The sequence below is a fragment of the Nicotiana tomentosiformis genome, chromosome 3 (genome assembly GCF_000390325.3).
Source record: "Nicotiana tomentosiformis chromosome 3, ASM39032v3, whole genome shotgun sequence".
NCBI classification, from domain to species: domain Eukaryota; kingdom Viridiplantae; phylum Streptophyta; class Magnoliopsida; order Solanales; family Solanaceae; genus Nicotiana; species Nicotiana tomentosiformis.
In genome coordinates this window covers 14,694,759-14,720,972 of record NC_090814.1, presented here as the reverse complement: position 1 = coordinate 14,720,972, position 26,214 = coordinate 14,694,759, and the positions used below count along the sequence as shown (strand labels likewise).

The 26,214-nt window shown below is 40.6% G+C and overlaps 2 protein-coding genes across 9 annotated transcripts; one reads left to right on the top strand and one right to left on the bottom strand.

Annotated features, from left to right (window-relative positions):
- The first annotated feature begins 5,792 nt into the window (after positions 1–5,792).
- LOC138907394 (uncharacterized) lies at positions 5,793–6,311 on the top strand. Its single transcript, XM_070197992.1, has one exon. It carries the CDS (start codon positions 5,793–5,795, stop codon positions 6,309–6,311), a length of 519 nt encoding a protein of 172 aa, XP_070054093.1.
- Positions 6,312–18,597: 12,286 nt separating this feature from the next.
- On the bottom strand, positions 18,598–25,973 carry LOC104102956 (pentatricopeptide repeat-containing protein At2g30780-like). Of its 8 annotated transcripts, none has more exons than XM_018773085.3 (7): positions 25,817–25,973; positions 24,402–24,838; positions 22,277–23,820; positions 22,112–22,165; positions 20,081–20,271; positions 19,359–19,978; positions 18,598–19,014 (listed from the first exon to the last, which is right to left on the bottom strand). In XM_018773085.3, exons 2-3 carry the CDS (start codon positions 24,813–24,815, stop codon positions 22,705–22,707), a joined length of 1,530 nt encoding a protein of 509 aa, XP_018628601.1. In that variant the 5' UTR covers positions 24,816–24,838; positions 25,817–25,973; the 3' UTR covers positions 18,598–19,014; positions 19,359–19,978; positions 20,081–20,271; positions 22,112–22,165; positions 22,277–22,704. The 8 variants fall into 8 exon arrangements, with proteins under 8 accessions (XP_018628601.1, XP_018628605.1, XP_018628604.1 ...); XM_018773089.3 differs by having other exon boundaries at positions 20,081–20,175; XM_018773088.3 differs by having other exon boundaries at positions 19,309–20,271.
- Positions 25,974–26,214: the final 241 nt, after the last annotated feature.

The window sequence follows — 26,214 nt, the reverse complement described above, 5'->3', positions numbered from 1 at the left end:
TATTGTTTGCTTTATCCATGGAGTATCTTAGTAGGCTTCTCACACACCTGAAGAATAATAGGCACTTTCACTCTCATCCAAAGTGCAAGAAACTAGACATTACTCATTTGAGTTTTGTTGATGATCTTCTATTGTTTGCTAGAGGAGATAATCAGTTTGTGGTATTGTTGCAGCAATGCTTTGATCCTCACCAAAAAAAAAAAAGTAATGCTTTGATCAGTTATCCACATCATCTGCACTGAAAGCTAATCTAAACAAAAGTTCTATATATTTTGGTGGAGTGGACACTACAGAACAAGCTCTTATTCTTCAGCAACTGGGTTGTGTGAAAGGTGACCTACCATTTAGATACTTGGGAGTACCTCTTACCACCAAGAAGATGAAGGTGACCCAATGGCAACCTCTGATTGACAAAATTATAACCAAAATATCCTTTTGGACTGTAAGAAAATTGTCATATGCAGGAAGAGTGCTACTAATTAGATTTGTACTTTTTGGAGTACAGTCTTACTGATCTCAAATGTTTCTGATGCATTCCAAGGTGATCAAACGCATAAAAGCCTACTGCAGAAGCTTCATGTGGTCAGGTACTAATGTCATTATCAAGCGAGCTTTGATATCCTCGGAGAAAGTTTGCCAACCTAAGAGCATTGATGGGCTAAACATATTGAATCTCAAATGTTGGAATAAAGAAGACATTCTCAAACTGCAATAGATGGTCCAAAAGATTTTGACTGTTGTTGGCCCTAATCCTTAAATGCAAAGAGGAAGAGGCAATTGTAATTTGATCAAGCAATTGTATTTGCAGCAGCGTAGATCATTACCAAAAGTCGAGTGGAAAGCAATCATATTCAAGAACTTGGCTAGACCTAAAGCAATCTTTTCCATGTGGTTGATCATACAGGAAAGAATGATGACAACTGATAGGTTGCTCAAATGGAACATCAATGTGGATCCAATGTGTGTCTTCTGTAAACTACTTGTCTACCCGAAAATCGGATAGAGTTAAATTTGTACGTAGTTCTAAGGGTATGTGGTGTAACTTGACACAAATCGTAAGAGTAAGTAGAAATATCGAATATTGACTATAAAGAAAAGATACAAACCGAGTTGAAAGGAAGATGATTTATGAACAAGAAAAATGAAATTATGTATGAAGCTAAAAAGGATAATCTCTTAATATGGGAATGTATCAACGGTATTTGAGTTACAGTGTATCATGACATTTTTTCTCTGCAGAAATAATAGCCATCCCTCTTATAGTGGAGGGATCTTACTTTAGATATAAAAAAATATATAGTGGGGAACCCATGATAAATCGGTTTATCCCTAATTTTCGCTGAGATTCTCTCTCTTAGTGCGGCTTTAACAGCTCTTGTCTCTTGGCTCGATCTTGATTGGACTCGATATTGGTCGGTTTCCAGGTTAAAAGCTCGATGCGGTCTTGAGCTCGATGCTGACTCGGGGCCCGGTATTGATTCGGGCTCGGTGTCGGTTGGTCTCTGGCTTTGAAGCTCGATACCATCGCTTCTAATCATAGCTCAATAATGACGTCAAGCTCGGTATTTAATCTGACCCCGAAAGTCGAAACTCGTTTGTGCCTTCTTCAAATCTCACCTTGATACTATGAAGACGCTCTTCGGTCCATCTTCATCAATCGTACGAAGGTCGAACCGGTTTTGACCGTATACACTACTTCCATAGACTCATGCTTGATCATTTATTCTGCAAATGCACTGTCACTTCTGGGTTGTGGAAAGATGTCTTTGACCGACTACAAATGCAGGTCCAAGTAGAGACGTGGGCTGAGCTAGTTTTCTGGTTTGTGGAGAAAGCTAAGAAGAAGTTCGTTGAAGGTCAGCTTATACGACTGGTTTTTGCTGAAGTACTATATAGTATATGGAATGAAAGAAACCAAAGAGTATTCGATAAGATACATAGGGACATACATAGCATCACTAGAGAGGTAGCCTATCTTTGCAATGTACGAACAATTGCCAAGCTTCTGTAGGTAATAATGGTACTAGTGTTTTTACATGTAAGCTAGTCATACGAGGTTATGAGCTAAGGATAGAGATGTATGCAGGCTGAGTTGGCCTCTATGTTCTGTAATTTGCTTCTTTGGTGATTAATAATATTTGTGAATTACCAAAAAAAAAATTATAACTCAAAAATACTTTTATCTAATTGAGATTGGTCAAACTCAATTTATTTATCTAATATTTTAAAAATTATTATTCTAATGAATTGACCAAACACAAATTGTTACTTTGTAAGTACTTTTTGAAAATAATTTTGAACAAAAATATTTTTAAGAATAAATATTTTTTGACCGCTCAGCTAAATGGACTCTTAGTCAAGTAGTTGTCCAATTAGATCAAAACAAAAGCGGTACCAAAGATAGCTAAGTAAATTGTTTGTTTTGGACTTACCCAGAGCCATAATTTTACATATAAAACATTTAAAATATTGGTACTCAAGTCAAAGTTACTCTACTTTTTTATTTAATTTAACGTATCAACATGATACCCACTTTCTACATGTCAAATGAAGAAAGTTCTGTGCCAGTCACAAAGTTAAAACTTTCCTATTTAATATTTTAGAACATATCTGAAAGTCCAAAACTTTGACTTCCGGTGGCTTTCGATCTTAAATGGTGTAGCAGCTTATGATTGAAGCTTTAAATTTGTTCGAAGACGAAGGAAATTGGGAGAGGAACATCATTAAGTTATAAGTAAGGTGGTATACGAATTGAAGAAGAGTTATTGTTTACCCGAAAAACGGTTAGCGCTGAATTTATACGTAGTTCTAAGGATATATGGTATAAATTGGTACAAATTGGGAAAGATAAGTAGATGTGTACTGAAATTAATTATAAGGGAGATGAATGCAAACCAGATGAACTAGTTAGCCTAAACCTTCCAATTTAATCACCTTCAAATTGGGTGAAGAACAATTGATAAAAGAAACAATATGACCAAAATACCAAAAACTAGAAAAGGACAGTATCAACACTATTTTCAAGTATATATTAGAATGAATGTGTGTATCAATCAGTGTCCTCTTACAAATGATAATCACTCTTAATATAGTGGGAGAATCCCATATTGGGTATGATTAAAAATACATAGTGGGATCCCATGATAGATTAATTAATTAGTTTTTCCTTGATTTCCGCCGAGATTCTCTCCCTAAGTGCGGCTATAACGGCTCTTTTGTCCCTTGGCTCGATTTCGATCTTGGCCGGTCTTGGTATGGGTCGATCTCTAGATCTCGAATTCGATATTGATCGGTCTCTAGATCTCGAGCTCCATATTGATCGGTCTCTAGATCTCGAGCTCGATATTATAATGACGACCCTCGATCCATCATGTTCCGATCTAGATTAATCACACGAAGGGCAAGCTCGGTTTTGACAGTATACAGATAGTTCCCTCGTTTCTCGGAAAGAAGATGGCGAGAAACGATATGATTTGTCAACCTATGACTAGACGAATGATGACGCCTGCGGCGAGCCCTATAGTGACGTATGTGACAAATGTCCCGTCGGTCCAGTTACCAAGGCATTAAATACGCGTCAGTCGATGGTCTACTACTGCCAATTTTGAACCGTCGTTCTGAAATCTATAAATAGCCCCATTCTTCAGTAATGCAAACTTTTACCTTCAAGCCTTTTTCATTCCAATTTTCACAGTTCTTCGCCTTCTCCAAAGCTTCCTATTTCCAGGTTTTGGAATTTCTTTGCTTGTTCTTCTCAAAACACCAAATACTTCAATCCTCCTTCTTCTTTGTTCACAGAAATTTAGACGGCAAAAACATCTAAAAGCGTTCCGCAAAAAGAGGTTGCTTCTTCATCGCGGTCGGTGAGAAGACAGTGGTGGAGCCACGCCTTGAAGAACTTATTCCCGGGGTGTGTGTTATTGATTCCGACTTTAAGGTCGAGAAACCCTCATCGGCTACTGGTCGATGCGAGCCTGTATCGAGATATATATGCTCGATATCCAAAAACCTTATTGATTTGGAGAAGAAGGACTGCAATTGGGAAAACAAAGAGGTCGTGATACCGGAACCGGAGGAAATGATCACTACCCACGTGGAAGGGTACCTGAGTATTTACACTTATCCTTTCACGTTGGGTCCTCTCGATCCGGTCATCATCGATTTTTGCAAGAAATACTAGGTGACTCTCAGCCAAATTCATCCTTCTTTCTGGAGGATCGTGATCTTGCTCCGTTTCTTTGTGAGAAAAATCGACGGGCTTCCCTTCACCATCGACCACCTCATAAGATTATATAGCCCTCGACTTTACCGAGGTGGGTTGATAAAGCTTCAACGTCGTGCAACCAAGGCGTTCACCTCGAGTATAGATGGAGACAAAGATCGGGGTTGGATGGGTCGGTTTGTTCGAGTGATGACCTCGGACCTGATCCCGATTGAAAGCATGCCATTTTCTGAGAAATGGAATATGAAACGTAAGTATGATCCTGTTTTAAATTTTTGTTTGTTGTTTTACTTCTTCATTATTTTTTACTAGTGTCAACCGTTGCTTGGACGCCGGGAGCAGTTCCCCACCTCGAGAACTAGGTCAGGAGCCTGGTTTCAACGTCAACATTCGCCGAGCACGCATGGCGCGATTTGTCGAAGGGGCCGGTGGGAAGCTCGTACTCATGGTAAGTTTTCATCTTGGCTTACTGATTTACTTATCGTTCGAGGTGACATATTTATCCGAAGCATGAGTTTACTTATTTTCTCCCTTTGCAGGTCTCGGAAAGGATGCGGCTATGAGGTCCCCGTCTGGTGGTGAAGAAGTTTTACCGCCTGTCTCAAAACCGACGAAGGAAAATAAGAGAAAAAGGACCTCGGACTCCGAGGGTCAAAAACCTAGGAAGAGGACAACCCATAAGCCCAAGGGAAACATAATCCCACTGACTATGGAGTTAGTTCAAAGACTAAGGGATGAAGAAGAAGAAGAAGAAGAAGAAGAAGAAGGTGGTTCTGGGCTGGTGGCCCGTGCACGAGCTGGTTCCGATATTTGTAAAGCCTCGGGACCAGTGGGGACTGATTCCGCTCCACCCAGGTTCGATAAGGTAGGGGAGCAGACTTCGACCCAAGTTCCTGAGCCGAGGGGGACCGAGGATGCTTTGCCTTGGGGCAAAAAGACCGTCGAAGAGGCGGTCGACGCCGGTGCAGAAATCGAGTTTGAGGCTCCCCAAGATGGAGGTTGTGCCCCAAAAAACCTACCCGGGACAATAGAGATCGAGGATTCCCCCTCGTTTCCTCGATTTTCGCAACCAATGATACGTGACGCCTAGGCCGTGGAGATTTATCATGGGGAGGGAGCCCATGGAGAGGAGGATCCTTTACGTGGTTATTTTGTTAGGGTAGAAGATGTCACCGGTGTGAGTGATTTGGAGGCTCCGAAGAAGAGCTCGGGTGAGGTGGGAGTTCCTTGTCTTTTCGACTAAGCTCAACAGAATCGGGTAAGTTCATTTTCTCTTTGCCAATTTTCATGCTTGTATTTTCTTTCCTTGTATAATTTCTTCCTTCTATTTTTGTAGGCTTCTGCACTTTATCACAAAGCTTTCTTCTGATCCCGGGGGGAGCTGAACCGATATGAAGCCGAAAATCGAAGGCTTACCGAGGAGAGAAATGCCTTCAAGCTTTTCAACGAACAGAGGGAGGAAGAAACAAAAGGACTTCGGGCTGAGTTAGAAGCGGCTCAGAAAGAACAAATCGATTTTTCCGAGCAGGTAAAAAGAATCTTTGAAGTTAATGACACTGATTCGGGCGCAATGGCTAACAGTTCGGTCCCACAGGTTCAGCAAATGCTTGATGTTATCAGGCAGCTTCGTGTTGAAGTGGGCGTAGTGAAAATGAAGGCCAAGGAGTGGAAAAAGAATATGGATCGCCTTGCCTTAGAAAAGGAGGCCGCCCAAGCTCAACTGGCTTCGGCTGAGACCCAACTCCGAAGTTTGAAAGAGAAAGCCTTGGTGCAAGCCGAGAAAATCAGGGAGTTTCAGTCTCGGTTGGGTTCAGTAACTTCTGATCGAGAGAGACTGGCCACAGAGCTTGCAGCGGCCAAATCAGAGGTCGAGATAACCATGGCTAATGTTAATGCCATGGTGGCCGTCTACCGGTCCGATGCTGAAGCTGCTCAGGTTCGAGTAAAGGAGGTTGCAGAGGCTGCTCAGGCTCGAGCAAACTGGGTTGCCGAGCATGCTAAATTCCAATCTTGGAGGGAGACTCTAGAGGAGATCCACGCTCGTGGCTTCGATCTTACAGCCGAGATCGAGAATGCTAAGGAGCTTTAAGCCGAAGCTAGAGTGTTGGCCATTCCCGATGATGATGATACCGGGAGTATGAGCGAATCTGAAAGTGAAGGAGGCCTCGAGGGCAAAGATGCTTCTCCTGGAGAGGACTAAGTCCTAGAGTATTTTTCGTCTTTCTTTTAAGACAGTTTTGGTCTTTTGTAGAAAAACTTGATCGGGTCATGGTGCCCTTGTAAATGATTTTTGGAACATATACATATATATATATATATATATATATATATATATATATATATATATATATATATATATATATATATATATATATATATGTAAAACTTTCTTTCTTATATGGCTTCTGAATCTTTTGCCTTTCTTGTTAGTTTATACAAAGGTCAAAAAGTGCCTTAGCATGGGATAATAACTTGAAGGTCCGAGAGAATGTTCGAACTCGACCGTTTCTTATAAGTAGTCCCCGAGTGAATGTTCGAACTCGAACTGAGATAGCTTTTAGACTTGACGAATAGATGTCAAGTGAAATGATTTGCTCGAACTCGAAGCAAAGTAGCGCTTAGGCTTTGAAGTCGAATGAGAATGATTTCTCGAACTCGAATTAGGGTAGCCCTTAGGCTTTTCAATCGAGTGAAAGTGATTTCTCGAACTCGAACTAAGGTAGCCCTTAGGCTTAACGGTCGAGTGAGAGTGATTTCTCGAACTCGAAATAAGGTAGCCAGGGCTTTACGGTCGAGTGAGAGTAATTTCTCGAACTCGAACTACGGTAGCCCTTAGGCTTTACGATTAAGTGAGAGTGATTTCCCTAACTCGAACTAAGGTAGCCCTTAGGCTTTACAGTCGAGTGAGAGTGATTTCTCGAACTCGAACTAAGGTAGCCTTTAGGGTTTACAGTCGAGTGAAAATGATTTCTCGAAGTCGAATTAAGGTAGCCCTTAGGCTTTACAGTCGAGTGAGAGTGATTTCTCGAACTAGAATTAAGGTAGCCCTTAGGCTTTATGGTCGAGTGAGAGTGATTTCTCGAACTCGAACTAAGGTAGCCCTTAGGCTTTACGGTCGAGTGAGAGTGATTTCTCGAACTCGAACTAAGGTAGCCCTTAGGCTTTTACAGTCGAGTGAGAGTTATTTCTCGAACTCGAACTAAGGTAGCCCTTAGGCTTTACAGTTGAGTAAGAGTGATTTCTCGAACTCGAACTAAGGTAGCCCTTAGGATTTACAGTCGAGTGAAAATGATTTCTCGAAGTCGAATTAAGGTAGCCCTTAGGCTTTACAGTCGAGTGAGAATAATTTCTCGAACTCGAATTAAGGTAGTCCTTAGACTTTACAGTCGAGGGAGAGTGATTTCTCGAACTAGAATTAAGGTAGTCCTTAGGCTTTATGGTCGAGTGAGAGTGATTTCTCGAACTCGAACTAAGGTAGCCCTTAGGCTTTATGGTCGAGTGAGAGTTATTTCTCGAACTCGAACTAAGGTAGCCCTTAGGCTTTACAGTCGAGTGAGAATGATTTCTCGAACTCGAACTAAGGTAGCCCTTAGGCTTTATGGTCGAGTGAGAGTGATTTCTCGAACTCAAACTAAGGTAGCCCTTAGGCTTTACAGTCGAGTGAGAGTGATTTCTCGAACTCGAATTAAGGTAGCCCTTAGGCTTTACGGTCGAGTGAGAGTGATTTCTCAAACTCGAACTAAGGTAGCCCTTAGGCTTTACGGTCGAGTGAGAGTGATTTCTCGAACTCGACCTAAGGTAGCCCTTAGGCTTTACGGTCGAGTGAGAGTGATTTCTCGAAGTCGAACTACGGTAGCCCTTAGGCTTTACGGTCAAGTGAGAGTGATTTCTCGAACTCAAACTACGGTAGCCCTTAGGCTTTACGGTCGAGTGAGAGTGATTTCTCGAACTCGAACTAAGGTAGCCCTTAGGCTTTACAGTCGAGTGAGAATGATTTCTCAAACCCGAATTAAGGTAGCCCTTAGGATTTATATTGATCTCGTTGATTTTTCGGGCGGTAGTCCCTGATTTATAGGGGTAGTCACTCGAACTCCGGCCATTTGGCCCTTAAGCCTGTTTGCATAATAGATCGAGAATACGAAGTAGAAGATCCTTTCTGAGGTTTGAGATATCGGTAAAGAAGAAATTTCTCTTTATAGGTCATTATACATGCGTACATGTTTTGTGCCAGGGCTCGAGCAAACTATGTGGGCATGGTTCGTTTGACAATTTAGCCCTTACAAATTTTTCCTATCGAGACCCTATTGCCATGAAGTAACGAGCTTGCCCAACCTTAATATTCGAGGGCAATGCCCCCCAAGTATTCGAGGTTGATTGTAAAGAGGCCTCGGATACTTTTGGATTGTTCTAGTTAGCACGATCAATGGTTGCCTCATTAAAAACCTCGCCGAAAAATCCATTTGAGACAAAACCTGTCTAAGGAAAAAAGAGTGCAACGCGCGCTTTCAGACCTAAAGGCTTCATGTTGAAGAATCCATCCTTGTTTCTGCTCGAACACCTGCAAGGGTTATTTTTGAAATACAAATGAACATGGGAGGGCCGTACCTTAGCAGTAGTATCGTTTTAGGTGCGATACATTCCAATTACTCGGTAGTTGTTTGCCGTTTATCATATCGAGCTTATACGATCCTTTGCCGACGATTTCAAAAACCTGATACGGTCCTTCCCATTTCGGACCTAGTTTTCCTTCATTCGGATTTCGGGTGTTGAGGGTAACTTTTCTTAGCACCAAGTCCCCGATGTTAAAATGTCGAAGATTGGTTCTTCGATTGTAGTACCTTTCGGTCCGCTGTTATTGGGCGGCCAATCGGACGAGAGTAGCTTCTCATCTTTTGTCCAACAATTCTAGGTTTGTATTCATGGCCTCGTTATTCGACTCTTCTGTCGCATATCGAAACCTGATGCTAGGTTCTCGGACCTCGACCGGGATCAGAACTTCGGCGCCATAAACTAACGAGAATAGTGTTGCTCTGGTACTGGATTTCGATGTTGTGCGGTATGCCCATAGGACCTTGGGTAGTATTTCTCTCCATTTTCCTTTGGCGTCGGTCAGTCTCTTCTTAAGATTTTGAATGGTGGTTTTGTTGGTCGATTCGGCATGTCCGTTCCCGCTGGGATGATAAGGCGTCGATAGGGGCCTTTTGTTCTTGTGATCTTTGAGAAATTTAGTTACTTTGCTGGCGACGAATTGTTTCTCATTATCACATACAATCTTGGATGGCATCCCGAATCGACATATGATGTGGTCCCAAACAAAGTCTATCACTTCCTTTTTCTCTGACTTTCTCGAAAGCCTGTGCTTCAACCCATTTAGAGAAATAATCAATCATACAACAACAACAACAACAACAACCCAGTAAAATCCCACTAATGTGGTCTGGGGAGGGTAGTGTGTATGCAGACCTTACCCCTACCCCGAAGGAGTAGAGAGGCTGTTTCCGAAAGACCCTCGGCTAAAAAAAAAGACAAAAGGGACAAAAAGGGAGACAATATTAGTATCACAACAACAATAATAGGATAAATAGGAACACCATGAAATCCAGAAGAAAGATGCAAAGTAAAGGGAGACAATATTAGTAAATATTAGTAACACCATAACAGTCATAAGTAAAATAGGAACCTCATGAAATCTAGAAGAAAGATGTAAAGCAAAAGCGATATCTAGTAAATAGGACCTGCACTGAAAAGAGAAATAGTAAGCCACAACATTCCCACTAGTTATCTTTAAAAATAAAAAAAAATAAAAACTACATGGCTAGTCCCACCATGTTACGAAGTAAGGCACGACTCAACTACCTCCTAACCTACAACCCTAATACTCGACCTCCACGTCTTCCTATCAAGTGTCATGTCCTCGGAAATCTGGAGCCTCGTCATATCCTGCCTGACCACCTCTCCCCAATACTTCTTAGGCCGCCCTCTACCTCTTCTCGTGCCCTCCGTAACCAGCTGCTCACACCTCCGTACCGGAGCATCAGGGCTTCTCCTCTGAACATGTCCGAACCATCTAAGCCTCGCTTCCTGTATCTTGTCATCAATGGGAGCCACATGCACCTTCTCCCGAATATCATCATTCCTAATCTTATCTATCTTAGTATGCCCGCACATCCACCGCAACATCCTCATCTCTGCTACTTTCATCTTCTGGATATGTGAGTTCTTAACAGGCCAACACTCAACCCCATACATCATGACCGGTCTAACCACCGCTTTATAAAACTTACCTTTGAGTATCAGTGGCACTCTCTTGTCACACAGGACTCCAGATGCTAACCTTCACTTCATCCATCCTACCCCAATACGGTGTGTGATATCCTCGTCGATCTCCCCTCCCCCCTGGATAAACGAACCAAGGTACTTGAAGCTACCTCTACTCGGGATGACCTGCGAATCAAGCCTCACATCCACGCCCACTTCCCCTGGCTCAGCGCTGAACTTGCACTCCAGGTATTCCGTCTTCGTCCTGCTCAGCTTGAAACCCTTAGACTCGAGAGCTTGTCTCTAAACCTCCGGCCTCTCGTTAACACCGGCTCGCGACTCATCAATCAGAACTATGTCATCGGTGAATAGCATGCACCATGGCACATCCCCTTGAATATGGTGTGTTAACGCGTCCATCACTAGGGCGAATAAGAAAGGACTGAACGCAGAACCTTGGTGTAGCCCCATTACAACAGGAAAATGCTCAGAGTCGCCTCCTACTGTCCTAACCCGAGTCTTAGCCCCATCATACATGTCCTTAATCGCCATAATGTAGGGAACCGACACACCTTTCGCCTCCAGGCATCTCCAGAGAATTTCTCTAGGAACCTTGTCATATGCTTTCTCTAGGTCAATAAATACCATGTGCAGATCCTTCTTCCTCTCTCTGTATAGTTCCACCAACCTTCTAACAAGGTGTATAGCTTCTGTAGTCGAACGACCCGGCATGAATCCGAACTGGTTGTCGGATACAGACACCTTCATCCTCACCCTCGCTTCAACCACCCTCTCCCACACTTTCATGGTATGACTCAGTAATTTGATACTCCTATAATTGTTACAACTCTGGATATCACCTTTGTTCTTATACAATGGAACCACCGTACTCCACCTCCACTCATCCGGCATCCTTTTCCCTTAAAAATAATATTAAACAACCTAGTCAACCACTCCAAACCCTACTCTCCCCACACACTTCCAAAATTCCACCGGAATCTCATCTGGCCCGGTCGCTCTGCCTCTACTCATCTTACGTATAGCTCCCACGACCTCCTCAACCTCGATACGCCTGCAGTACCCAAAGTCACGGTGACTCTCGGAATGCTCCAATTCGCCTGGCACAATATGCCGATCCCCTTCTTCATCCAGAAGTTTACGAAAGTAAGTCTGCCATCTCCTCTTAATCTGGGCATCTTCTATCAATACTCTACCATCTTCGTCCTTGATGCATCTCACTTGGTCCAAATCCCGAGCCTTCCTCTCTCTCTCAACTTGGCCAGCCGGAATAACTTCTTCTCCCCACCTTTTCCCCCCAATTCCTCGTACATACGACCATAAGCCGCAGTCTTAGCCTCTGTGACCGCCAGCTTAGCCTCCTTCCTAGCTGCCTTATACCTATCCATGCACACTCGCCTCTCCTCCTCACCTATGCACCCCACTAACTTCAGGTACGCCGCCTTCTTTGCTTCCACTTTACCTTGGACCACTTCATTCCACCACCAGTCTCCTTTGTGCCCACCAGAGATGCCCGTTCATTCAATCATAAATAAAATAAATTGAGCCCCTTACCTGGGGCCGACCGGGGGGGGGGGACGATGTCCATTCCCCATTTCATGAATGGCCATGGAAATAGGGCCGAGTGAGTAGTTCCACGGGTTGATGAATCATGGGCGCATGCCTTTGGCATTTGTCACATTTTCGAACGAACTCCCTTGCATCCTTGTCCATATCGGTCCAATAATATCCTGCTCTGATTACTTTGTGGACTAACGAATCAGCACCAGAATAATTTTCACAAGTGCCCTCGTGAATTTCACGTAAGATGTAATCGGTATCTCTCGGTCCCAAACATATTATCAATGGTCCATCGAACGTCCTCCTAAATAGCGTTCCGTCTTTGGTCAAGGTGAACTTTGCTGCCTTTGTATGCAGAGCTCTCGATTCCTTTGGATCTGATGGAAGATTCCCGTTCTTGAAGTACTCTATGTATTTATTTCTCCAATCCCAGGTTAAACTTGTGGAGTTTATCTCGGCGTGACCTTCTTCGATTACCGATCTCATGAGTTGTACGACAGTCCCCGAGTTGAGTTCGTCATTTTCGACTGATGAACCCAAGTTTGCAAGAGCGTCGGCCTCGCTGTTCTGTTCCCGGGGTACATGTTTCAAGGTCCATTCCTTAAATCGATGTAGAGTCACCTGTAATTTGTCCAAGTACATCTGCATTCGATCTTTTCGGACTTAAAAAGTCCCATTAACTTGGTTTACCACGAGGAGAGAATCACACTTAGCCTCTACGACTTCTGCTCCCAAGCTTCTAGCTAATTCGAGACCTGCAATCATGGCCTCATATTCGGCCTCATTGTTAGTTAATTTTGCAGTTCTGATAGACTGTCTAACTAAATTACCTGTGGGAGACTTTAGTACGATGCCTAGTCCAGACCCCTTCGCGTTCGAGGCACCCGTAAAGAGAGTCCAGACTCCCGAAGAGCCGCCCGATTTTATAAGTAGTTCTTTTTCAATCTCGGGTTCGAAGGCCGGTGTAAAGTCAGCCACGAAGTCCGCCAAGATTTGAGATTTGATGGCGGTTCGGGGTCGATACTCAATATCGTACCCGCTGATTTCTATGGCCCATTTGGCCAATCGACCCGAAAGCTTGGGTTTGCGCAAAATATTTCGAAGAGGATAAGTTGTTACAACACATATCGGATGATACTGGAAATATGGTTTTAGTTTCCTAGAGGCGCTTATTAAAGCAAGCGCTAATTTTTTTAAATGTGGATATCTAGTTTCGGCCTCGCCTAAGGTCCGACTGACATAATAAATAGGGAATTGTGTACCTCGTTCTTCTCGAACCAGAACTCCACTTACCGCTATCTCTGAGACAGCTAAGTACAGGTAAATCTGTTCGTCTACGTTCGGGGTATGAAGCAACGACGGGCTTGATAAATACTGCTTTAATTCCTCCAAAGCATGTTGGCATTCCGGAGTCATTGCAAAGTTGCTCTTCTTCTTAAGTAGTGAGAAGAATCGGTGGCTCCTATCTGAGGACCTCGAAATGAATCGTCCTAGGGCGACTATCCATCTCGTTAGCCTCTGCACGACCTTTACATTATCTACTACCGTGATGTCCTCGATTGCTTTGATTTTATCGGGGTTGATCTCGATTCCTTGATTGGACACAATGAAACCAAAGAAACTTGCTCGAGCCGACCCTGAATGCACATTTTTCGGAGTTGAGCTTCATATTGTACTCCCTCAGTATGTCGAAAGTTTCCTGCAAATGCTTTAAATGGTCCTCTGCTCACAGGGACTTGACTAACATGTCGTCAATATAAACTTCTATTGATTTTCCTATTTGTTTTTCAAACATTCGATTTACTAAGCGTTGATAAGTTGAACCAGCATTTTTTAGACCGAATGTCATTACATTATAACAGTAAGTACCGTACTTAGTGATAAACGAGGTCTTTGAATCCTTAGGGCATGCTTTATTCAGATCTTTATAATCTATACACATTCTAAGTTTGTTTCCCTTCTTAGGAACTACCACCACGTTTGCTAGCCATTCAGAGTATTTTACTTCTCGAATGGATCCTATTTTAAGAAATTTGGTTACCTCGTCTTTGATGAAGGCATGTTTGACCTCGGACTGGGCCTTCTTTTTTGCTTTACCGGATGGAATTTCGGATCCAAGCTTAGTCTATGAGTGGTGATTCCCGGTGGGATTCCTGTCATGTCAAGATGGGACCAAGCGAAACAATCCATGTTAGTTATAAGAAATTGAACAAGCTTTTCCCTGAGCTCGGGACTTAACCTCGTGCCCAGGTATACCTTTCGTTTGGGCAGATGTTCGATTAATGTGATTTGCTCCAGTTCTTCGACCGTTGATTTGGTAGCGTCGGAATCATCGGGGACCATGAAAGATCGAGGGAACCCATAATCATCATCGTCGCCAGTCTCCTGCTTCTCTAGTTGGGTCGAGGCTGGCTTTTGTGATGCTATTTGGTTTCCCGTTTTTCCTTCGAATTAAATCCCTTTGTCGATGAGAGTGATGATATCGGAATCACTTCATCGACGACAAACATTTCTTTTTCAGCTGGTTGCTCTCCGTAGATTGTTTTGATTCCCTCTGGTGTTGGGAATTTTAGAACTTGGTGAAGGATCGAGGGTACTGCTTTCATGTTGTGGATCCATGGCCTCCCGAACAGGGCGTTATATCTCATGTCGCCTCCGATCACGTGAACCTTCGTTTCTTGGATGGTCCCGACCACGATAATTGGCAGAATTATCTCAACCGTAGTAGTTTCACATGCCATATTAAATCCGTTTAGTACCAGGGTTGCGGGCACAACCTGGTCCTATAGACCGAGTTGCTCTACGACCCTCGATCGAATGATGTTGGCCGAGCTACCTGGATAAATTAACACATGCTTAACTTGAGTTTTATTCATAAGTACAGATATTACCAGTGCATCGTTATGGGGCTGCATGATTCTTTCCACGTCTTCGTCACTAAAGGATAAGGTTCCTTTAGGTATGTAGTCCTGAGTTCGAGATCGCTTCTCTCTTATGATCGACATCTTAGTGCGTTTAAGCACCGGCCCTTGGGGGGCATCGATCCCTCCGATGATCATGTGGATGATGTGTTGTGGCTCTTCTTGTTCGCTTTGTCTATTGAATTCTTTGTTTTTGAAATGGTTCTTGGCTCGGTCACTTAATAACTCTCAAAGGTGCCCTTCATTGAATAACCGGGCTACCGCCTCTCTCAACTGCCTGCAATCTTCCGTTTTGTGGCCATAAGTGCCATGATACTTGCACATTTGATTGGGATTTCTCTAGACTGGATCGAACTGTAGAGGTCGAGGCCATTTAGTATCCGATACGGTGGCGGATGCATCAATGTTGAAGTTATATTCTGATAACCGTAGTGCTTCCTTAGGTCTGGTGTGCTTGTCGAACCTACTCTTATTCATCAGCCTTCGAGACCCTTGGCCTCGATCACTTTTCCTTTCACCTCGTACGGGGTTGCGTCCTGGCTCGCCACCCTTACGATCTTCGTTATACGGCCTGTATCGGTCCCTATTCGACCTCGGTTCTCGGTCGGTGTCCCTTTAAATAACGAACCTAGAACCCAACTGGTCGTCTTCGACTCTAATCTTCGATTGATATCGATTGTGTACATCGGCCCAGGTAACAGCCGGGTACTCGATCAAGTTCTTCTTCAACCGTCGTGAAGCCATCGAGCTTCGTTCGTTTAGTCCTTGGGTGAAAGCTTGAACTGCCCAATCATCTGTGACCGGTGGTAAATCCATTTGTTCCATTTGGAAACGAGATACAAACTCTCTTAGCATTTCGTTATCTTTTTGTCTTACCTTAAATAGATCCGACTTTCTGGTTTCGACCTTTATGGCTCCGGCATGTGCTTTTACGAAAGAATCTGCAAGCATAGCAAAAGAATCGATAGAGTTAGGCGGTAAATTATGATACCATATCATTGCTCCCTTTGACAGGGTTTCACCGAACTTCTTTAATAATACGGATTCGATCTCGTCATCTTATAGATCGTTCCCTTTGATGGCACATGTGTAAGAGGTGACATGTTCGTTGGGGTCGGTCGTTCCATTGTATTTAGGAATTTCGGGCATGCGGAACTTTTTGGGGATCGATTTTGGAGCCGCGCTCGGGGGAAAAGGCTTTTGCACGAATTTTTTGAAATCCAAGCCCTTCAATATTGATGGTGCCCCCGGGATCTGATCAACCCTAGAGTTATAAGTTTCCACCTTTTGGTCGTTTGCTTCAATCCTCCTTTCTCCTGACTTTATTCGTTTTGTCAGTTCCTCGAGCATCTTAATAATTTCAGGATTAGTCCCCAATTCTTGTTCATTCGACTTTACTACAGTTGGCACCGTTTCGCGGGTGACTTCTTGGGGTGGACCAGGCTCGAGCCTGCTCGGTACCTGGGTTTGGCTCTGCAACTGAGCTATCGCTACTTGTTGAGCTTGCAACATTTCGAAAATCATACGCAGGCTGATCCCGTCTCCTCCAGCATTTTTGTGTATTTCGAACTGCAGATCGAGTTCCACCATGAATGTTGTTTTCTGAGTCGGAACGTTGGTTCGCCTCAATGGCCACATGTGAATTAACGTCAATTGGATCTACGGCTTGAGTTCCAACGGGGTCGACGAGTAGCCTTTTATCCCCAGGCGTCAGGTTGTTATTCTCATCTTGAAGGCCAGCTTCGTTATCGATAGATAGGGCCATTAATTGAGAGTTCGTTGTTTTTAACCTGAAATCAAAGGCACTTCCAAGAGCAAGTGTAAAATAGTGTATTTCACAGAGATTCGTACCAAATAACCACTATTATCCTTAGCCCCACGGTAGGCGCCAAACTGTTTACCCGAAAAATGGATAGAGTTGAATTTATACGCAGTTCTAAGAATACGTGGTATAAATTGGAAAAGATAAGTAGATGTGTACTGAAATTAATTATAAGGGAGATGAATGCAAACCAGATGAACTAGTTAGCCTAAGCCTTCCAATTTAATCACCTCCAAATTGGGTGAAGAACAATTGATAGAAGAAACAATATGACCAAAATACCAAAAACCAGAGAAGGACAGTATCAGCACTATTTTCTTGTGTATATTAGAATGAATGTGTGTATCAATCAGTGTCCTCTTACAAATGATAATCGCTCTTAATATAGTGGGGGAATCCCATATTGGGTATGATTAAAAATAATAGTGGGATCCCATGATAGATTAAGTAATTAGTTTTTCCTTGATTTTCGCTGAGATTCTCTCCCTAAGTGGGGCTATAACGGCTCTTTTGTCCCTTGGCTCGATTTCGATCTTGGCCGGTCTTGGTGTGGATCGATCTCTAGATATCGAGTTCGATATTGACATGAGCTCGATATTGATCGGTCTCTAGATCTCGAGCTCGATATTGATTGGTCTCTGGGTCTCGAGCTCGATATTGATCGGTCTCTAGATCTCAAGCTCGATATTATAATGACGACCCTCGATCCATCATGTTCCGACCTAGATTAATCACACGAAGGGCAAGCTCGGTTTTGACCGTATACAGTTATTACAATATTTGTACAGATACTATTTTTAATATAAGATCAAGAAAAGAAAATTTTCGATTTTCGCAAAAGATATGAGCAATAATAGCATGAAACAAACATCTGGCCTTGCCAATTCCTATACTATGCAAAGAAAGGGATCAAATTTGCATTGGCCACAAGTCTCATCTCTCAAGAAAAAAAAAAAACTTTTGCATACCAGCTGATAGGGGTGTACAAACCGAACCGAAAAATCATACCAAACTGATTAAAAAACTCGATTAAATTTTGTTTGATTTGGTTTGGTATTGAGTAAAAAAATCCGAACCAAACCGACATACAAAAATATATAATTTTTATATATACTTTAAGACTTTATATAGAATTTTCTTTACAAAAATTCTAGAAATATTTGCGATTCTCTTATGGGATGTAATATTTAATAGAATATGAAGTACTCCATTTGTATCAACCTTAAGTAATAGATTATATGATCACTTTCTTATCAAGTGTTACTGAAATGTGTCAATCTCTTTGTTCTTCCATGTTCATATGGCAAGATTTATTAAATTCTTATATTTTTTTCGAATTTGAAGTGGTATTTCGACATCTAAAATTAAATAGAACATATCATTAATTAGATATCATACTGATTTTTATGTTTAATTAATAAATTTGTTTAATCTTGAAAGTATATATCAATAAAAAATTATTGTCAAACGATTAAAAAAGTAACTATCATGTGTTATTAACAAAATTCTTTCATAAAATTATTTTAATAAATTATATTTTTGTCAATTTTTAAAAATTTTACTAAACATATATTTTACTTACAAAAAAATTTAACAAAGTAAAATTTAAATAATATTCATGTAGCAAAAAAATCCGACAAAACCGAACTAATCCAAACCGATATAGTTGATTTGGTTTGGTTTGATTTTAATAAAAATCGAACCAATCAGGTCCATGTACACCCCTACCAGCTGATTCTAGCATGCATCATGTTGCAAATTGGAGCAAATTAAACAAACCGCTACATGTTTATGGATTTAAGAATATTGTAAAATTTGGTTAGCATTAGCACAAATAACATTGTTTACATTATACACACTGATAATATAATACAAATACTTTTTACTCTATCAATGCAAGAAATATTAAACTATAAGTGCGTATAATTTAAGTAGTGTTTCTTAACCTTCTGGACTAAAAGTTAACCAAATTTTATGGTGTTGTTGAGTAGTAAACATGTAGCGGTGTGTTATAAAACATTTCTGTTTAACCCAAAAAAATAGTGAAAACTTCAGACCTCTTTGGCCACTGTTGTACATGCTCCATTGTGCTCCCACGCAATTCATCTGCTAATTGCCTCTGTAGGTTCTCATCAGGTGAGAGGCTTCCCCCGACCTTAAACAAGCACCATGAGCAACAGAATGAAATAAACATCTTCCATCTCCAGATATACCTGCATGAAATGAAGCAGTCTTTTCAATTAAAATAACTTCGATAGTAACTACTAGTACTAGTTAGTGTAGAGGCAGATCTAGCCCTTTGTAGGGAGTTCAACCAGACACAATTTTCTTAACTCGAACCATGCATACAAAGTACATACACCGCACCACCTCCGACCTCAATGACTCTAAATCTTGGGTCCACATCTATCATTAAGTTTGAATTTCTAAGCAAGGGCCTTAAAGTTACTGTAATATGCTTTCACATAATCAGTAGGTGGAAGAGTAGTTTATCATATCAACCAAACCTGGAAAGTGGAAAGAAACAGAACATAAAAGTCCAGAATGCACCACTCACCAATTACAGAGTAGTCAGTATAGACCTTTCCATGTGAATAGCCAGCGGTTGAGGAAGCACAGTTATTTCCCCTATTTTCTTCTGATGCTTCAGCTCAGTATGCACTAGTTGAGAGGCTAAATAGCAGACTGACAAACCAATAAATAAACCAGCAGATGTAAAACGTCGCCCCAGAAATATGCCCTACTCTGCTTCAGTTTCTCCAGAACTTTTGACTGATTGGGCAAGAAAAAACTCATATACATCACAGCCCAGAAATATGCCCTACTCTGCATCAGTTTTTTCCGGAACTTTTGACTGATTGGGCAAGAACAGCCTCATATTCACATTTTGGAACTGAATAGAAATATCAAGGCACGGCTTCCAAGTATATCTGGGATTCACTGCAGTTCTAAGTATTAACAAGTGACAGCTGTTCTTCAGCTTGGAGATACTAGACCTAAAATATCTTCTTTGAGATCCCTCAATTTGAACTGAAGATGAGAAACAATTTGACTTGGATGCAGAAATAGTAGAATAATGGAATTCGGAGGCTTGGTTCAGATACAAAACCGCAATGAGTTGGCTGGTGCTTGCAAAAATAATCACAGAAATGCCTTGTCATTTGTCTCTGCGCATGTCTGCTCAGGAAACACAGGTTTTTCATATAAGTACCAATGGAAGAATTGACCATTATGCTAGCACAGTAACAGGAAGGTAAAAGACGGAAAATCCAAACTCACAATGGTTTACATAGATTCAACCAGCATAACGGGGGTGTTAATTGCCCTTAGTGCAGCTGCATATTCCTCAGGCAATTGAAACCACATTTATTTACCTATACATGGTTATCTGAAATTTACTTTCTTGTTCCTCTAGATGAATAAGACCACATGCACTAAGAAAAATGAAGTCTGCAATCAAATTGGATGTCCTGACAGAGAAGCATACGACTGCTCAGAAATTTTCAACATGGAATTTAGTTGGGCGCTTATAGCAGACCTTCCAAATAGTTTATTCCAGAATGAAAGCTCTTTCAATGAAAATTTCTCTTCTTATATATGTAAGAGACAAATTTCAGTTAGAAGCATAAATATATGTCAGTCTTCTGACAAAGATATGTGTAGCTTTCTCAATCCTCACTTACAGCTTAGATAGGAGAAACACCCCACACATCAGAAGAGAAGACTTATCAGCTAAAGGAGCAAAGAGCATGACAATATGCCACATGAATTTGGGAAGGCATTACCCAGTGTGGTTCATAGAATTCTTCTTATTACTCCTCTAAAAACTGACAGAAGAGAATGAATAATGCACAATATGTCAGATGGTACCTCATTTATATCTCATGTGATAGTTCATTCTAAATGAGTAATTTGTCACTTCGGCCAAATATTAACACTCATTCTGAAGTAATAGAACTGTCAGAAAAAAGTTTTTCTTTGCCTTGATAAAATATCAATCTCAAGGCTCTGCAATTTTTGTCAGAAAATAAATGGGAAACAGGAAGTTCGGATCCTGTAGCAACATTCTTCTAACTATACACACAATGGATCTTTGAAGCCAAATGCATAAATCTTTTCGAATAACAACCACCACAAAGGCTGTGAAATACTCGATTCTCAAAACAAGATAGAAAAGTAACGCTGTCATTTGAGAAAAGGGACAACATTTATTCTAGAAAAAAAAATAAGAACGAGAATTATTTGTAAACCAGCAATTGAATAGAGGCAACACCAATTTTAGCATTTCCATCAGTAAAGAGGGAAGAATGGGCATTCAAGCAGTGTAGCTTTCCAGATATTCATGATTCCTATGAATAATTGCATCAAATAACTACTATGAAGGCCATTTAAAATACTCGATTAATTAAACAGAATCATCTATCTATTTTACTATAAAAGCAAGGGTAAATTATGCTAAACACCCCTATAATATCACTTAATTTTAGATATACCCATGTATTTCTAAATCAAACACTTAATGCCCCTATATTATGGAAATCCTACACATTTCTTATTTCCTTCATATAAAAATTAATATATGGAAGTTGCCCTTATCCCTATTCCCATCCTTACTCACGTGTCATTTACTGGCCATTCCGTTGGACACTCTCTAAACTTGAAACACTTCCGTATTCCGGTCTCTTCTTTTTCTTCTTTGCAACAAAAGTTTATTTTCAAAGAGAAATATATAGATGTAATTATCGTCGATCGAATTGGTCACGAACCATTCACCAAAGGTGTTTGCCGAAGTTATGCCTCCATTAGTCCGAACAGCGGTTATATATAAATCAATTAAAATGTGAATCTCTTATTGGACAAAAGCTTTACAAGAGAAATCAAGACACTTTGGAGGATAAGGCCACACTTGGTAAGGCTGCTGGGATACGGTAACAATAGAGGAGAAGGCTCAAACTTATTGAGTTGTGAGGAAAAGTTGGATAATGGAAATTGTTCTAGAAGGATTGAATGAAAATCGGGATAAGGGCAACTTTGTCCATGTATTAATTTTTATATAAAGGAAATAAGAATGTGTTGGATTTTCATAATATAGGGGTATTGCGTGTTTCTTTTAGAAGTACAAGCGGTGTATATAAAACTGAGCAATATTGTAGGAGTGCTTAGTGTAATTACCCTAAAAATAATTACGCCAAAAGTAGCATCATCTATGTTACTACTTGCTCTATTGTGGAATTAAAACCATTAACCCAGATTTAAATTTAGAAACCAGGGAGAAAGAAGAAAAAGTGATAGAATATCGGTGAGACTCACCGATCAGAGGCAATGGAACAACATAATATCCAAGCGGGTGCAGCAACAAAGAATCTAGCAAGAACAGCCAAGAAGAGAGAGCAGTTATATTGTCAGAGTCAGAAGCGTATATATAAAAGATAATAATACAAGAAAAAATAGGAAAGCAGAATAGAAAGAACATACAAAGTTAGTAGTGGAGAGATGATGCTAAAACCCAGAAAAGCTGGAAGGCGATGAACCGAAGAGGCTGTAGAAGATTTTAGAGCAAAATAGAGAAGCGGTACATGGCAATGCAGTTTCCCGTTATAAGACACGTAAAGTTACATAACTAAGTACTATGAGATGTCTAAATTACCCAGAATTTTATTGACAATAAGCAGACATGTTCATCACACATGCTTGACTTAACTCTTCTGTAAAATAGAAATGCTTTCATCGCTTGAGCTTTTAACTGTTGTATATCAGCAATGAGAGGGAACAAGAAAAGGGAGAACTAAATAAGAGTGTCAACTGGCTTCATCAAAATCCCAAATTCCAGCAGCATTACAATCAGTTAACCACGACCTTCAAAGCAAGATGACAGGAGTAAATTGAAATATGAACTACCACGTTCATCCATTCGTAGGAATTCCATATCCATGCTTGCACATCATACCCAAGACCTGATGAAGTTTATCCTTTTCCCCCCACGTTGTGTAGGCTTTAAGTAATATCCAAAACGTTTTCTTTGAACAGTCCAAGTTCACTTTATCCATCTCGCCAAGAACTTGCTCCATTTCAATGAGTCGCCTTTGTGAAGCATACATAACCATCTTGCAGTGGTAAAGGGACCTACATATTTTCCAACCAGCACATTCTGCACGGCTAACAAAATTAGCAAGCTCGTCTACTGCATTGTTTCGGAAATAACTTGAAATGATGCAAAGCATGACACCAACTGTTGTGACGGACGTGTTACGTTTAAATGCCTCATTTATTGAATTTTCCATCTCGTCTAATAAATCCTCCTTTGCATACAGACAGATTAATATGACATTCAACCAAGGCCTATAATCATCTTTAGGAATCAACCTCATCAACTCTTCAATCTTTTGAACTTTATTTACGTCAGAACTTTTACTGTAAGCACATATCATAGATCGAATTAATGGGATCCCGTACTGATCAACATGACCTTTGACAAGCTCATAGATCTCTTCCATCTTATCCAACTTACCAGAATGTGCATATCCTCGAAGCATCAATAAATGGGTAGCAAGATCAGGTGTGACACCTCCTGCCTTCATGATTCTATATGTCTTCTCCACATCATCCCACATCCACGCTGTGATATACCCAGCAATTAAATTGTTGTATGTACTAACATTTGGGCAGATATTCAAATCATTTATTTCCCGTAAGGTTGCCTCCATGTGATCTATCAACATTAATCTACCAAACACCGAGATAAGTATGTTGTATGTTACAATAGTTGGAGTACATGTTGCTTCCCTCTTCAAGTCCCGAAAAACTGATTGACACTTTACAGCCAAACCATTGAACATATAAGCAGTCATAAGGGCGTTATATAAAGAGGTGGACTTGAGTTGCTTGTTGGAAGCCTCTTTGAATAGTTCAGCTGCAAGATCAACATTCTTTAACCTTCCAGCCACAACAATAGCCTTGGAATACTCCTCAGCTGTCATGGGAGTCCAGTAATCCAATTGTCTTCTCCTCCAGTCAAAAGCCTGAGAAAACAGACAAAGTACGTTACTTCCTCAACCAAAAAAAAAATAGCAGTGATCATAGACTTAACATCTGGTCTTAGGTAGAAGACATTGAGAAGAAGTACATAATACAGTGAAGGCATACAAGACATTTCTTAAATTGTGACTACTAGAATGACACGAAATTACTATTGATTAACCGAAAAGAGAATCGTCTAATATTGCCAAAAGAAGAGAAACGCCTCATTTTTGTCTCATCCACAAACTCAACTCCATTATTATTTCCCACGCCTAGTTTACATAATGTAATCATAAAAGTTAAATTCACACAAGCAGTCTACGAGGTCCCAATTCAATTGACCTTTGCAGTGTCAACAAGTCCTCTTTGACCAAGATTCCATATTTATATTTATTTTATCCTTTTTTATTTCAAAGATTGGTGGTTAGCAGAATTTATATGTAGTTTATAACTGGCAAATAATGAATCTGTCAGACAAAAAATAAGTCAACCATCGCAAAACAAAATCGGTTCAGTTACAATGAGGATATGGTATGTTGCTACGTACAGATAATAAGTATAATACGTACAGAAATAAAATCACCTGGAGCGCTAATTGGGGAGAAGATTTTAGCTGTTTTAAGAGCTCAACAACCGCAGAACCATCTGCATACCTCCTAAACAACAAAACCCCTCTATCTGCTAATATTCTCTCAATCTTTTCAGCATCACCACTGCAAGCTAGCAACTCATCCCTTAAATGTGAAACCCTTTCTCTCAGATCCTGTTTGACCAATGAATCAGCGTGACTCCACCTGTCTGCGAACAAAGCAAATACCTGTGACCAGGCAGGTTGGGAAGAAGCTGCTCCGCCTGCTAGTCCTCGAACCCACAACGTATTAGCTGAAGCTCGTGCAATCGTGTAACACCATGAATGTTTTCTATAATTTTCAGAAAATCTTTGGAGAATTGCTTCCGTCTGGGAAGCATCCGAGATTCTCCATACCCTCTTCATCATTGACAGCTAGGTAAAGTGGTACCCTAATTTACATATAATTACAATAGTGTCAGCCAACTTGAGGTTTTCAAAATGTTAAATCAGCTCATTCAGCAGCTTAGTTAACAACATCCATAACATCAAAATCAAAATCCAACTTCTAAAATTTCAAAAGCAATTTTCTATCCAGACGAAACCATTTCAAAACTCGCAAGAAAAAATATTCTCTATCCAAGCAAAACAATTTGAAAGCCCAAAAATCTGGAAGATAAATGACACCAAAGAATCATATGATATATAGAATATTGAATGCTTCGTATTTTATGGTCCATAAAGCATACATCATATACAATCAAGATTCGCCATACCCATTTATCAATGCCATGTTTTTCAAGGGTTTATCGAGTGCAACTATTTTGATTAGGAAAAAACATCCAAAATAATTAACTCAATAAAACATTTCAAGATTTTTTCTGTAGTTATTTTATATCCAGACAAAAAAACAAATTAAACCCCACAAACAAACCACAAAAAAAAAAAAAAAAAAAAGCAGATAATGACTTTTTTTACAAACTACAGATAAAAGAGAATCAGAGGAAAGGAGGAAAAAAGAGGGTTAAACGTACAACTGAATTTCGTCTGAGCGCTTATCAGTCAGCTCGGTTAGGTTTTGGAAAATTTGATTCGGTATTTTCGGTTTCGGTTTCTACAAAACTCTAAACTGAAACCAAACCAAATTAAATTCGGTACAATTAAGTTTTTCTCTTTCGGTTTTGATTTGTGCGAATTGGTAACTCAGCTATGTAGGGCTTGGGGTTTAGTTGAGCCTTTTCAAATTTGGGCATCTCCAAACCAAATGCCTACTGCTTGCACAGAAACTAATTACTACAATATGTGAGTGTTAAAAATTTGAAGGAATGTTCTCAACCAACTTATCTTGTTCTTTTTATAGGTAATGTCACAGTGTTATTGATGTAAACACAGCATTAGGAAATGCTGGAGAGGTGTAAATCCAAGTATACCTGCTCCGGCGATTGGTGAACGGCTGGCGGAGTGGCGGAGTAGCTGGCACTCGATATCCGAGGCTGGACTGGCGGAGCAGCGGCGGTGAATGTCGAGAAAAAAGAGAAGGTCGAAGCTTTTCTTTTTCTATTTTCCGCTTCAAAAGGTGAAGTTACAACTTACAAATCCTAAAGGCCATATTAGGAGAAAATGACAAAACTGGTCCCTTATGTTTTCGGTTGGTGTAAATTAGTCTTATATAGTATATTTTAGCAGTTGTAGTCCTTATGTTTATCAAAACTTAGCACTGTTAATCTTTCATATATTTATAACACGACGGTAGCCGTATTTGACAGAATTAGCATCTGAACCGTTTAAATTAGAAAAAAATATTCATAGTCGAAAAATGACGGTAGTC

Bases quoted from the DNA above. Each gene is read 5' to 3' on its own strand.
- LOC138907394 (XM_070197992.1), top strand. From the start codon at position 5,793: ATGGCTAACAGTTCGGTCCCACAGGTTCAGCAAATGCTTGATGTTATC.
- LOC104102956 (XM_018773088.3), bottom strand. From the start codon at position 24,815: ATGATGAAGAGGGTATGGAGAATCTCGGATGCTTCCCAGACGGAAGCA. The intron at 23,821-24,401 runs GTGATTTTATTT...CTGTTTTCTCAG, and splicing joins CTCCCCAATTAGCGCTCCAG to GCTTTTGACTGGAGGAGAAG.